At 35.5% G+C, this 14,961-nt stretch overlaps 1 protein-coding gene across 1 annotated transcript in view; it reads left to right on the top strand.

Annotated features, from left to right (window-relative positions):
• LOC136678691 (phosphatidate cytidylyltransferase 2-like) overlaps nucleotides 1-14,900 on the top strand; it is a 30,813-nt gene extending 15,913 nt beyond the window's left edge. Inside the window, exons 6-13 of the mRNA XM_066656791.1 lie at nucleotides 3,282-3,340; nucleotides 4,419-4,501; nucleotides 5,082-5,169; nucleotides 5,330-5,398; nucleotides 5,640-5,792; nucleotides 6,777-6,896; nucleotides 7,510-7,613; nucleotides 8,603-14,900. Of these exons, the coding sequence (XP_066512888.1) occupies nucleotides 3,282-3,340; nucleotides 4,419-4,501; nucleotides 5,082-5,169; nucleotides 5,330-5,398; nucleotides 5,640-5,792; nucleotides 6,777-6,896; nucleotides 7,510-7,613; nucleotides 8,603-8,735 (809 nt within the window). The 3' untranslated portion in view covers nucleotides 8,736-14,900. The remainder of the gene's footprint in view (nucleotides 1-3,281; nucleotides 3,341-4,418; nucleotides 4,502-5,081; nucleotides 5,170-5,329; nucleotides 5,399-5,639; nucleotides 5,793-6,776; nucleotides 6,897-7,509; nucleotides 7,614-8,602) is intronic.
• Nucleotides 14,901-14,961: the final 61 nt, after the last annotated feature.

The raw sequence follows: 14,961 nt of genomic DNA, 5'->3' as shown, positions 1-14,961 counted from the left end.
AACCTCAGTCCAAGGCTGCGGCACCTAAACACCAACTGTTTAAAGCACCTAAGCCTCCACTGATTGAAAAATCAATGCATATCCTCATAACGCTCAACATTGAGTCTATTTAAGGACAAAGTCCCATCCTTCAACAAAAAGGGCCAGTCTGGTTGATGTGCACCATAAGCAGGGGAGGGTCAAAGACTAGTAGGGAGACTACCGCACATATGCGGTAGCAAGAACAAACTAAATTAAAAAAAAAAAGCATGTTTTTTGTGCATTATTGAGAATAATGCCTCAAACTGTTCATGAGGTTTAAGTCAGAGTGTATCAGTGATTTAAAATACATTTTTGAAATAGTAATAACCTTCAGTTTTCAGTATTTTGGTCTCTAGCCTTATAAAGATATACACACACCTGGTGTGCCTTGTATGACTTGAAATAACTCCGCAGAGGTGTTGCTGGTATGGACACAGAGTGTTTGTGCTAAAGCAGATAATCAGTTAAACAACAAATGCCTTGATTGACTCTGATACAAATCTTTGAAATCAGAATCGGACATCCCTATTTATTTATGTATTTATTTTTGTAATGATATTGGAGGAAAACAATGACCATATCCTGATAACATTTAATTAAATAAAGTAAAATCAATGATCACTTTTTCTCATCAGTAGAAATACTGTAATTTCTTTTTGACATATGTTTTGAGAAAGCAGAATAAAGTGCAGGGATGTAAATAAGTTAATGAATTTATAAATATAATATTAGTGTGCATGTATATTTTTTGTGTGTAAAACAGGAAGATAAATGCTTTAACCTGTTTTTCTTTCACTGAAGTCCACTGCCAAGGGTTAATGAATGGGTGTGTGTGCAGACATTTAGCAGGTGTGTGCAGTGCTCTAACATGAAGCTCTGCAAACAGGATGCGGTTAATCTTCTGACACAAAGACTCTGTTTATGTTCATATACTCATAACAGCTCAACTCACAAGTCTCACAAGTGTCAGGTTAAGAGGAGAGATGAATTCAACATTTTTAGTCAAGATTTTAACACGGGTTCAATGCAGAGGTGTTCAGTGGAGTTAAACAATTCATCATTTGTGTATTAAAATCAAAGTTAAAATACAATTTGAATTAGAAGTGTTGTCTTAAGTTCCATCAGGAGATTTAAACTTAAATTTAAAATGAGCTTGTTAACAGGTTGCTGTGGCAAATTTACATTCAGTGTTCAAGCTTTAAGCCTGAATATGGATGTGTTAATTTTCCAGAGAAAAAATTAATGAAGCTTAATTTATAGAATAAAATAGTCCCGATATTTGACAGGCACAAAATTGTGTGTGTTTTTTTTTTTTTTGGCTGTGTACAAACCTTAATAGTTGTGTGGTTTTCTTGAGCAAGAGTACTCAAGGAGATTGTGTCTGATTCACTCGTACCAGCAAAACACACTAACACACCACTACCACATCAATGTCACTACAGCACTGAGAATGATTCACCAACCGAATCATACCTGCAGTGGTGGTCTTGTGGTGGTCCTAATTATTGAAGAGCAGGGTTAAAGGGGACAAGCAATGCATGAAGAGCAACTACATTCTGTAATTGTAGAGCTACAAAGTAGTCCTATGTAGTCCCTGGAGCTGAAAGAATGCACAGTGAATGTAGAAACAAGTGGTCAGATTAATGGGTGTATATCATGGATGTTGTTTAATTGTGAATGTAGGTCTACTGAAGCGTTTTGCTCTGATTTTGATGCCCCACTATCAGCACATCATTCATATTTTGATCATTTAAGACACAAGACAAATTTTCTGTCCGAGTTTTTCACAAACACTATAAGCAATAAAGAAATATTGGCAAAAAAAAATTGAGAGGGGTTTCCATCCACTACGGTTTGGCCAATAAACTTTAGATGGTCAGGGAGACACAGAAACAAGCAAGATTGAGAGATTTTGTTGTTGTTTTTTTTGCTTTGATTATAATTGTTTTTACAACCCCCCTGATGAGGGATTAAATATCCATGCCCCCTAATGATGTCTAATGTAAACCAGGGTGACGTGTGGAGCGCAGCCACTGATTCAGAATTTCAGAATGTACAAAGCAAACCTTGAAAAGCTGTGTCTTGATTAGACCAAAGATATTCGGCAGAACGTGTCAAAATCCAGCAAAACAAGCAAGCGATAGAGAAAAAAGACACATGCTGGACACATGTTATTTCAGAAGTATTGATCTCATATTTGTTGAGGCTTCTGCATCATTTCTCTCATGTAGTGTTTGTTCTTAATACTTTGACAGGCAAATAATTAAATAAAAGATTAAGAAGCTCAGGTGATGGTGGTATGAATACATGGCCAGAAAGCATGGATAGGAGACCAGGTGAAGGAGAATCAGGGGATGTCTGTGGCTGCTGGGACAATGTTGTAGTCCAGCGATTTTGGCAATTTTGTTCCATGTTTCGCAGTGGGGATGAACCAGGCTTCAGAACTTGAAACATCATCGGAAAACCCTTCCCATGTTTTTACACAAACTACATTTACACAAACAAAGTTTAATTATGAAAACTGTGAAACATTATGTAGTTTACACATGAACCTTTTTCAGTTATGAACTAATTCTTAAATTAAGTAGTAATTTTCAGAAGTCACCTCTCATACCACCACTTCCTGCTTCACGTACCACAGTTTGAGAACCACTGCTCTAGAGCAAAAATGGAAGACTAAATATTGACTCTCAGTCAGTCATGTCAATTCTGAACCCTGTTCACAGCCTGGAAACTCCAATTCCTGATTTGAAAATTGTTGTAAGGTGCAAATCAGGGCAATGATGGTGCATTGTACCAATGGCAGTTTTTAAAGACAGAAGTCAGGTCTTGGATGTATGTGTCTGGGAGCTTTATTAGGAAGGTCACCAAGTTAATAGATGTATTAATAACAAAAAAACAATTAACATAATCGTATTTTCATCATACAAAGTCTGAGTTTTGTTTTTAGCAGTCTCTTTAAATGATGTTAAACCATGCATAATGTAACTTGATTAGTTTGAATGCTTTCTCTGCATTACCCTGGGGATCACAAGATGCAATTTTTTATCAGTTCTGCAGCAGGCGGTCTAGTGTGGGAGTTTTCTTTTTTCCCTGAACATGAGACACACTGTGGATAGTTCCTCTCAAATAGAGTGTAATTAGTGACAGTGTGGCTGATCTAAATATAGTTAGACACCCAGATGGGAATGCCATTAGTAGATCTCCCTCTCTAATCACTATGTGTCTCTTTTCTGGTGTCTGTGTGTGGATGTTTGCAGGGTTCTGCATGTTTGTGCTGAGTCTAGTGAAGAAACATTATCGGCTGCAGTTCTACATGGTGGGTGAAAAGTTCTTAAGGCTGAAATATTTTGAGTATGTGCTTTTTTTCTCTGTCTGGAGGAATGCAGACACCATTCAAGTGTAATTGCCTTTATCATGTTAAAACTATATTTTTAACACTGTAAAAACACATTCGTAACTGCACAAATCTGAAGCTAGCTTTCTGTTCAAAATGTAATCCTATTTACAGTGGCACCTTTAAAAGATGGAACAGCAAATTCTATTATGAAGCCAACTTCATAATCTCTGTTCTAGCTTATCAACAGCAGCTTCCATGGAATAATTTTTAATAAGTCCAATATTATTTCCAGCTACTGCTATGCTGCATACATTTATTGCTGAAATATAGGGAGGCTGAAGTATCATTTATAAGCAAAGTACATTGATAATGGAATGTGTGTTCACATCATTCACCTTGTGTTTACATGACTTTGGTGTTCAGGATCATGTGGACTTTTCTGATTGATTGAATTTAATCTACTCCTATAACACTAACAGTCTGCACTGCTTTTACACAGACAGATGCCTTCCTTAAGTATCACATTTGGGCAAGCACATATGCAAATTGGGTGGCACGGTGGTGCAGCAGGTAGTGTCGCATTCACACAGCTCCAGGGACCTGGAGGTTGTGGGTTCGATTCCCGCTCCGGGTGACTGTCTGTGAGGAGTTGGTGTGTTCTACCCATGTCCGCATGGGTTTCCTCCGGGTGCTCCGGTTTCCTCCCACAGTCCAAAAACATACGTCTGTAGGTGGATTGGCGATTCATAAATGTGTGTGTCTGTTGCCCTGTGAAGGACTGGCGCCCCCTCCAGGGTGTATTCCTGCCTTGCGCCCAATGATTCCAGGTAGGCTCTGGACCCACCGTGACCCTGAACTGGATAAGGGTTACAGATAATGAATGAATGAATGAATGAACATATGCAAATTGTCATTATTATAATTTTTAATTCTTTGACCTTTAGTTATCACAAACATTTGTAAAACTTTTCCTGTTGCATCCAGCCCATTTTTAAATACATTTTATGTGTTTCTGTGACTTTGCATTGAATATATATATTTTTTAAATCTTCTGTAGTTTGGCTGGACCCACGTCACCCTGCTGATTGTGGTCACACAGTCCCACCTCATCATCCATAACTTGTTTGAAGGGATGATCTGGTGAGTAAATACTCTTCTTTGAAAGTTTTTACAATTATAAAAATCACAAAATCTCTGACAATTATTAAGGTAGATTTAATTATTTTTCTTCCTTTTTACACCAATATGCCCCTATGATGCAGTTTTATATCATTCTATGTGTTCAACTGATGTGAAATCTTCTGTACAGAAACCTAGTGTGAGGACTGTTTTTATTGAAAGCAAGCAGATATCTAAAAACATTAGCCAAACTACTGAAACACTGTCCTCCAGTAGTTCTATAAATATTAGAGCTGGGCGATATGGCTCTGAAATAATATCACAATATTTCAGGGTATTTGGCAATAACAATATCCTTGGCGATATCCCAAGATATCTAACTTGGCTTACACCAGATGACACCATCTGCTCAGTGCAAACCAAAGTGTAAAATGCGTACTATCTTCTTTATGTTCCAATAAAAACACCAGCTGGTCATTCAGATAATTTTATTGAGATATGTTTTTATCTGAATGATTTAGATTTTTTGTTTGGGGTGGGATATTTGCACCTTTTTCAACATTAACATGGTCAAAAATATAACGAGCCTGTTTGTGTGCAGGTTTATTGTGCCAATCTCTTGTGTGATCTGTAATGACATCATGGCCTACATGTTTGGATTCTTCTTTGGACGTACTCCACTTATCAAGGTAAGCTATTAGCCCATGTTTTACCTTTCTAATTAAAAAACTCAAAATCACAGTAGTTATTTATGTTTATCACTGTTGTTTTTATTTTACATTTCACATTTCTGGAACCTAACACATCCTGTGTGTGTTTATTAAACACTTCTCTGTTTTATATGCACAGCTGTCCCCCAAAAAGACATGGGAAGGTTTTATTGGTGGATTCTTCGCCACAGTGGTCTTTGGAATCCTGGTAAGAAAAGCTGAACAATTTTTTATTATTATTATTATTTCTATTATAGTTTATTATTATGTTTTGGTTTCTGTGTTTTAGTGCATCAGCCTTACAAAAAAGTTCAGTCATTCTTCCTAAATTTTCTGCTTCTGTTTTTTTTTTTTTTTTTTACATTTAATTTTTTGTCATGATATCATCTATCTGTTCCATGGTATCTTAATGCAGACTATACCATTTCTCTATCTTACCTATCCCCTAGTTATCCTATGTGATGTCTGGCTATCGTTACTTTGTGTGTCCTGTGGAGTTCAATAATGACTCCAACAGTTTTACTGTGGATTGTCAACCTTCAGAGCTCTTCCAGCTGCAGGACTACACACTGCCTTCTGTCCTAGAGTCCATCACTGGCTGGGTAACACGCATGCACACAAACATAAACAAACATATTAGGGGGATAGAAAATGGTTTGAACCTGTTTTTAGTAGTGTGTTTAATAAATACAATTAAATGAACAGAATTTCTGCCCTGTGAAAGACTGGCGCCCCCTTCAGGGTGTATTCCTGCTTTGCGCCCAATGATCTCGGGTAGGCTGTGGACCCAGCACAACCCTGAACTGGATAAGCGGTTACAGATAATGAATGAATGAATAGAATAGAATTTCTTGTTTACAGTAAAAATATTAATAAAATCCAGTTATATGAAAACTGTTTTAGTTCCTGACTATTTGCTGCACTCTAGTTATTTCAGCAGTATTTCTAATTAAATAATAATCCCAATACATTATATTAAATTTAGAAATATTAGTTTTACTCAAGATGAGATTTGGAAATAAATAGATAAATACACACACATCACAAATCCCTAATAAACATATTTTGCAGGGAAACATAGCTTTACATAAAGATTCTCTGAAGAATTTCGTACATAACTCACGTATATTTAAACATAGCACAATAAGCTGTTTGACAGTGGCAGAGAGGATTTGGCAAATTTTTCATGGGTGCAGCCCACATATTCAGCTCTACTGCTCATCACACAGATGCATGTTCCTTACAAATGTGGCACTAATATTAGGGAAATTAACAGGCTTTCCAACTGTATAAGATTTATTGCTAAGAAGCATTGTTACAATATAGAAATAATCTACCAAACACAAATTTCCTAACTTTTTGTGCCATGTTTTTTTTTTATCTTTTGTCATTTTGTCTTTCATTGTTTTCTTTCTTTCTTTCTTTCTTTCTTTCTTTCTTTCTTTCTTTCTTTCTTTCTTTCTTTCTTTCTTTCTTTCTTTCTTTCTTTCTTTCTTTCTTTCTTTCTTTCTTTCTTTTGTCTAAATGCATGAAGGATTGAGAATTTAGAATAATAATTTTTCCTCCTCTTTCTCAACATGTTTTAGACCACGGTGAAGCTCTACCCATTCCAGATTCACAGTATTGCTCTGTCAGCCTTTGCCTCCATCATGGGGCCATTTGGAGGCTTCTTTGCCAGTGGATTCAAGAGGGCCTTTAAGATTAAGGTTTCAGATAAATTTCATGATTTTTTTTCATCTTATACACACCCCTCATCTTCTAAACCTCAAACTAAACATGAACAACTAAGCACACTTTTCAGTTAAATATGACAATATATTAAATTTCTAGTAAATTGTTGCTGTCTTAACAAAACTTATCTTCATTTTGATGTCATTAGGTTATTAGGTTTTGCACAATTGGAATGTACCTTTTGAAATTTGTAATGTTTTAATATTTTACAGTGAATGCACTTATAAATGTTTTGCATTTCCATTAACATTTATTCAGAATCATTTCTTTTTTAATAGAAGTTAATATTTTGGACTTTTCAAAGCAAAGGGTTATAGGTCATAGTTTGAAAAAACCCTTTGCATCTTAAAAAGATATTGTAAATAAAGTTTAAGGTTAGACTACGTGTGTATATTGTATGAATAATTCAATTTCACTATTTAAAAAAACCTTTTATTATTTGAATTCCTGATATTAAGAAAAACAGGATTTAAAACAGCTTGTCATTTTGTTTACTATCCCAAATCACCAACGAACCTAATGTGCCTTCTGAGTGTTTGTGTTATAAAGGTACAATGCTCATAACTAACATTCCTTTCTTTATTGCAGGACTTTGCTAACACCATTCCTGGACATGGAGGTATTATGGACCGTTTTGACTGCCAGTACCTCATGGCTACGTTTGTTAATGTTTACATTGCCAGCTTCATCAGGTGAGTGTTTTCTCTTTAGTACATATGGTTTATTTTCATTTTATATAAGTATATGCTCTAGAGAGATACTTATTCGTATCTGTGACTGGGCTTTCCAGAGGAAATAATTACAGAATATGGGTGGGTATTCCAGGGAAAGTCATCAGTCTCTGGGGGATGATTTTCTACACACAGATAAAGGCTGTTGCACTGAAGACTACTGTACAATTGGCTTTAAATATGTGTAAGGGCAATGCTGCAGTAGATCAACTAGTAGAATTTTGTTCCTAGAACCTAAATAGTGCTGTTCCAGTTACCATTAAAGTTCTGTTTTTAATCTTTCATAAATGTTTTCATTTCTAAATATTTAGATACTGACACTCAAACAGACCCTCTCCCTCTAACTCCCTCTCAGATGTATGCTTTCTCATTGATTATACAAAAATCAAATATAATATTGTTATAATGCTATGAAAGCAGTGTCTAACATCGTGTTGTTTTACTCTGACGACCATGAAGAGCTCCACTCTGGCTGCTCCAGCTAAGATGAGCCCAAACAAGATTTTATCTCGTGACACTTTATCCTTCTCCAAGAACAATCAGTTTTCATACGTCAGAAATATTTAAGTCTCTGAAAGGGAGATGTAGGAGGAGTGGGTGTATGTAATAGTTTTCTGGGCTGAATGCAACTTTATGCCACAAAAAAACAGAGACTGTGTGGCCTCCAAAAAACTACTGTGTGGCCTCCTAACAAACTACAGAACAAAGCCTCAGCAAATGGTTGTTGTACTAAAGACAAAACTTGGGAGGTCACCTCCACTCAGTGCCTTCAGGTGCTCATGTAATCGACCAGGAACACAAAAGAAGCTGCAGCAAAGGAAGCTTTTAATGGCTGAATAAACATTTCTGCTTTTAAATATTCTCGTTCTCTCTCTCTCTCTCTTTCTCTGTCTCTCATTGCCTCATTTTCACTGCCTCCTCATGTTTTCTCTTAATCTGTCCCATCACAGGGGGCCAAACCCTACTAAAGTGATCCAGCAGTTACTCGCGCTACGACCAGACCAGCAGCTCTACATCTATAATGCCTTGAAGGCTCATCTCACTGAGAGAGGTCTTCTCGCAGCCCTGGAGGAGGCCGTGTAAACCCAGAGAGAGAGGGAGAGAAGGAGAGAGAGAGTGCCCTGGTTGATGTGTGTGAGAGAGAGAGTGTTTGTAAAAGAGAGAGAGAGAGAGAGAAAAGAGGGTCATGCAGCATCATTGAGCAGGTGCTTTGTGGAGGTGGGAGTAATGCTTGAAATAAGCAAGATCAGGAATAAGGAAAGAAAAAACTTAAGCCTTGTGTCATTCCATTTTCTGTGTGTGTGAGAGAAGAAAAATTGTGTGACTGTGTGTGTTCCATGTATATATGTGTTAGCATTTGTTCAGTGTTTTTTTTTTTAATAATATATTATATATTATTCCTTTATGCCAGATAAGAATACTATTATATTCAGAGTGAGGAGACACAATCCATTTTGTGATTCTTTTAACTGAGTCCATGTGAACATTTCTATGTGTATACAGTAAGCTCTATACCTGTAATGTATCTGAGTATTTTAAGGTCAATATATACTGTAATTAGGGTACAGATATTTTATTTTGTTTTTAATGCACTGCTTATCACACTGTTGTTTTGACCTGACTAGTTTACATACTAGTTTTATTTTGGTGTTAATGACTGTTTTGCTGTTACATTTGTCGCTCAGTGGTCTGGCTTTCTTTTTATTGATAGTGAAAAACTAGTTTTCTCCTGTCTTGCTTATTTTTGGTGTGATAAACTATTTATGGGAAAACAAAATCAACCAAATACTGTTATATTGCTCTTACAGAGGATTTTTTCTGTTGCTCCATTTTAGAATGTGAGGATCTGAGGGGGAAAATATGAAGACCTATATATTTCAAGACTGCATTTATGGCTCTCACCTTTTTCTGTAGTATGGTGCTCTTTAGCATGGATGTCTAACAACACTGCCAGTTGACCACGAAGCAATGATTTTTCATTGTTGTCAAAGTATTTTATACCCAATGAATTGTGGAATGATTTACACAATTAACCTTTTCAGAATCAGCCTACTAATGTGTTCTTTGACATCTACAGTTGCTAGGTGGGACAAGTTTTAAAGAATGTTAACAGAAATCCCATTCGGCCTAAAGAGAAACTGCAGCATACACCTGTAGTATACAGTTGTACTAAACGTTCAGCGTTATTTTGTTTATTTGTTTGTTTGTCTGTTTTAACAAATTAGCTACACTTGGTCTTGTCCTATGACTTTTCACATGCATTCACAATGAGCCACTTAAAAGGAATGCTTTAGTTTTGTATAAACTTGCCAAAAAATACATTCAGGTAGGGTTTTTATTTCTGAAAATGGTATAGAATAAAAAAAAAAGCTGAATGGAGAATTTTTTTTTTTTAATGGTTGCTTTTTGATTATTAATATTCTAATAATTATATGTATCATCTTTTGCAGTCATAAAATTTAGTTACTTTCTAATTATTGGACATTTGTTAACAATCTGTAAAGCTTGCCTGACCTAGCAATTGTTGCTACATTTGCCACGCAGACCATTTGAAGATCTGTTGATTAGATTAAGATGTTGTCCCATTGGCTGAGCAGTGGAGTGGGTTTAAAAAGATAATGTTTTTAACACTGAATGTTAAAAATTATAACCAGTTATGGTTATCTTTCATTTACTCTTTTCGTGTTTTCTTCATTTTAATGCTTATTTTTATAGACTGCTTGTTTCTCTTTGAACCAGTGGTCTAGATATTTACTGATTTATCTTGAACTGTTACACACCCTCTGAAAATGGGAAAAAGCCACAGAAAGAGTCAACAGTGCAATAACAAGCCGTATAAAGCTACAGTATGTGATATTTACAGTTTATTATATTACTCTAGTCCACATCTTCTGTGACTTGATTTTTTTTCTTCACAAAGCCATCTTCATCCTTCTATTGCCAATTTATTTCACTCTGTGCCCATGTCGTCATGTGTCATGTTTGTGTATTATGTGCCAGTCTTATCCATTTCATGTATAACTCCAGTGTTGGATATTTTTTATTTCTGTCTTTTTTTCTTGTAAGGACATTGCTAACATTGAAGTCATAAGCATGTGCACACAGTGTGACTGTGATTGACTAAGTTCTGTCATAATCCGGTCAGTAGCCAAGTTGCTAAACCTGTAAGTGCTGAGCATTATAGCACATGACCATTGTCTTGGTAGATAAATATACACTGTGTCCAAAGGTATGACAGCAGTGTTTCTTTTGAAATCAAGGGGATAATATAAGGATTTTATGGGACTTTTCAGTCATGCTAAATTATAATACATCCATACGCCAGACAGGCTTGTAGCCTATTGGATATAGTTCATGAGTGAATCATTGCCCTCTGCTTTATGAGATATTTCTCCCCAACTTATAAGGTATTTTTGCCTACATTTGACATTTTTGAATAGTTTTGAATTTATATATATATATATATTAGTGCTGAACTATGTCATAATATAGTGCAGTATGTGCAAATTCATAAATCACCCTTCACTTATTAAGTTTCCTAGTAACCATTTGTTCAGAACAAGAAAAAAAAGATTTTTTTTTCTGAGAAAATTGTCAGCATCTTTGCTTGGTTTGCAAATGTTTTTTTTTTACCCCCCCGTTTTTATCTATTTCCTTTTCTCAGTTCCTTTTATGATTTTTAAATGATTCACATTTTTCATTGGTTTGTTTTATATCTTCTTTGACTGTCCCTTTCAACAAGATGATCTTATATCTATAACTAGTATTTTTATTCATGGGCTATTAAATATATGAACGGTGGCCTCTGGTTTGTCCAGTACTATATGGAGAAAATACACATTCTTACCCTGAAACACTTTGCTGAACAGAACAGTTCAAATATCATGTTTTATACAATGTATTCTCTTGGAATTGTTGTTAATATGAATATAAATGGTTATTATTAGATGCTTATCCATTACCGGTAAACGTTACGCTACTGCTAAACCACACACTGTACACAAGCCAACTGTTAACCACCGAATAAAAACTCTACAGCTAACAGCTGTTGGTGTAAACGGTGAACACTTAAACATAGACTTTTTTTTTTTCGGGACCCCTCTGGTTAGTTTCTTCTGCTCTAATTCACCCTTTTTAACTCATTTATGGCTGAAAAAGAAGTAAAAAGTTTAAAGAGGAATTATGCATCAGAGAGTGTTTAAAAACTTTACAAAATCCCAAAGGCTCAAAGTTTGCGAGACTGAGATGAAGTAACTACACTACATGTTTGTAATATGTAACAAGGTTTGTTACCTGTTAAATCTCTTCCTTACTGCAACACAGTGATTTCCAGTGAGACAGTTTTGTCTTAAGACAGCTATTTATACTTTATTTTCTGTACTTTGCCCCTATCTGGACCCCTTTCTGTGTTCTTCAGAAGGACAAGGTGGAAATTCTTAGGAAAATTCTGAAATCGAATTTGAAATCTAAAAGGAATTTTACGCTGAACTGGACACGTATATCATTGCTGCCATATTAAAACCTCTTTACCCCTTCCTTCTGTTTTGTCCACCATTTGAAAGCTACATTTGCATTGTGTAAATGCTTCATGATGAATGCACATGAAATGAAAACATAACTTAAAGAATCAGAAAGTAATTTTTACCACCAAAGAATAGAAAGCAAAATCTCTTGGGTGTTTTTGAAATTGCTTTGTTGCCCTTCAGTGAACCAGCTGATGCTTCAAAGAGAAGGTCCTCCACATGGTGGCCTTGTTTAAAACTGTTACTCATTCTGGGCACTAGATGTCAGTAATGGTTTCATAATACAAAGACAAATGATGAATATGATTTTTTTTTCTTTAAATTTTAAACACAGTTTTTCCTTCCTTTATAGTTAAAGCATTGGAGAAGAGGTTTTTATGACGGCGATGATATCTGACTCTTACTCTCATTTGTAAAGCTGCACACTCCAACCAGACAATGCAGTGTTTTTGTAAGAAAAAAAACAACAGATATTCATTTCTAAATAGTTACATTTTAGGGGCTTTCTGTTCTGTTCTGTTTGTCACATAAAGACACACGTACATTGCAATCCAAAGCCGTCATGACATTGTTCATTTAGAGTGTGTTCATTCACTCATCTGTGCTTGTTTTCACCCTCTCACCTTTTTAATGTTTGAATCATTGTGTTTAAGTCACGGTGTGTAACTGTGCACTGGTGCAGGACTTTTCTGATAGAGCCAAGATGTTTATTTAAGCTGTAATGTATTTTTTGGCAGAGGAGGGTGTAGTCCTTTGTGATTTTGTCAACTTTCTGGTTTTATAGAGAAGACCTAATAGGAATAAAGAGTATATATCTGTATAATATATATATATACACATAAATTTATATATGGGTAGAAATGGGTGGCGGTGTTATTTGTTAATAGATGAAGCTGTTTTCTGGCTTAGTGCTTCTGTGCTCTGTGTTGATTTGTGGAAGTGAAGCCTAGCATGGAGATGGGAACACTGGTGTTTGAATATCTTCTTTTCTTTTATTTATTTTTTTAATCAGGCCAGCAAATACACACTCACTGTATGTTCAAATGTTTTTAAACACACATGCTAATATCTCGTGCTGCAGCCACAGTCAGTGGAGCAACTATGTGCTTGCAATGTGTACATCTTAAAATAGAGAAATGTCCAGATGTTTCAGAAAATATCCAGTGCGTTTTGGACTTGATGAGTGTTGGTGAGCCATTAGAAACGAATAAATATTCCACAGATCTTCCTCTTTGCATTAATGTGCGGTGCCACTAGAGGGGGCTAAGAGCATTTTTCGTATGGTTTAAAACTGAACTAAGGGAACGTTTTATTTTTATTATTTATTTATTTATTTTTCGGAATACTGGGGTTTTGCAGGTGTTGCCTTCAAAACAATGACCAGAAACCTTTTGTCATTTGTGTAAAAGAAAATTTTGCATTGGAAATATTTCACTTTCTCCCTTGGTGAACTGTGTATAATCTCTTCAAAGAACGTTTCCCTTAAGGTGAACATTAAAAACGTTTTATGAAAGTGGTAATGAGTCCAGAACAAGAGCAGTAAAATTGTGTCCTCTGACCCAAATCTAATCTGCTTCACACCCTCAGCACTGGGCTAGGCTATTGTTCAAAAGATTGGACTCAAACGTATACAACAATATTTGGTTCCATATTAATGTATAAAATGACTGTAGAATATGCGCATATTTACAGTACTGAAAAGAAGTAGGGAGCCGTGAGTCCAGAATGATGCGCAGAGCTGTAGAAGACTCTAATATGAGGAAGATGTATTAAAACTAATCCAGAATGACCCATATATTTCACGTTGAGGTGTTAAACAGAAAATGTATTATAAAATGGTAAATGCAGCATTAAATTCAACAATTCAGTATGAAACTGAGCAAGTGTTATTGAGATAAACATCACAGACATGATGAGCAATAACACACAGCTTTGAGAGGCCCAATGCTACAACCCAAGAAAGTGCAACAGCACAAGAAAGTACTCGAGTATTAGCAAATACTTCAAGCAAATAAAGTAGTTCTTTTGTTTTAAGAATAGAGCCATAAAGCTGTGTCAATATCAAATTCAAGTTTGACCTGAATGGTTTTATACAATTCAGCGTTTCACAGCCCTTCTTATTTACTCAGAGTTGTACTCTGTAAGTTCCTGGACAGTTCCTATTTATTTAGTTCAGTTTATTAAGTAGAATTTGATGTCACACTGTTCTTCAGTATCTACCTAACAGCCTGCAGCAAAAACATTACAGAAGTATGAAATTCTGTAGAAAGCTGCAGTGTGAAGAGTTTACCTGTGGTCAAGAAAGATGGATTTATTACTTTACTAATGTGCAGAACATTTCTCAGCCAATCAGATTGTGCTGTTGAAAGTGACACAAAATTAAGCTACTAGAAATGCATTTTGTCATTAAGTTATAAGACATTCCATTGTTTATGAAGTTCTTAATAGAACAAGTGATTCCAAACTTTTGAGTAGTAGTTTAACTGTTATAATCATTTGCTTAGTGTTGTTTTCCTCTGTAAAAAGCCGAAATAATGTCATAATTGTTTTCCTCTGTTTGCGATTATCATTATTGTTGTTACTATTATAATCAGTATTTATTATTATTGGTATTATTTAGTACTGTGCTCTGCATTTACTTTCAAACAAAGCAGTTTTGTCTGTGCTTTTTCTTGTTGCTGCGAGTACAGTACCCTGTCCGGTTACACACAGCCAATAAAATGAACAAAAGTACATGTGTACATACTTGAGTGTTTCTTCCTCTTTATTTTTGTAACTTCCTTTTT

This window comes from Hoplias malabaricus, chromosome Y (assembly GCF_029633855.1).
Source record: "Hoplias malabaricus isolate fHopMal1 chromosome Y, fHopMal1.hap1, whole genome shotgun sequence".
NCBI lineage: Eukaryota > Metazoa > Chordata > Actinopteri > Characiformes > Erythrinidae > Hoplias > Hoplias malabaricus.
This window is presented reverse-complemented; position numbering and strand designations above follow the sequence as displayed.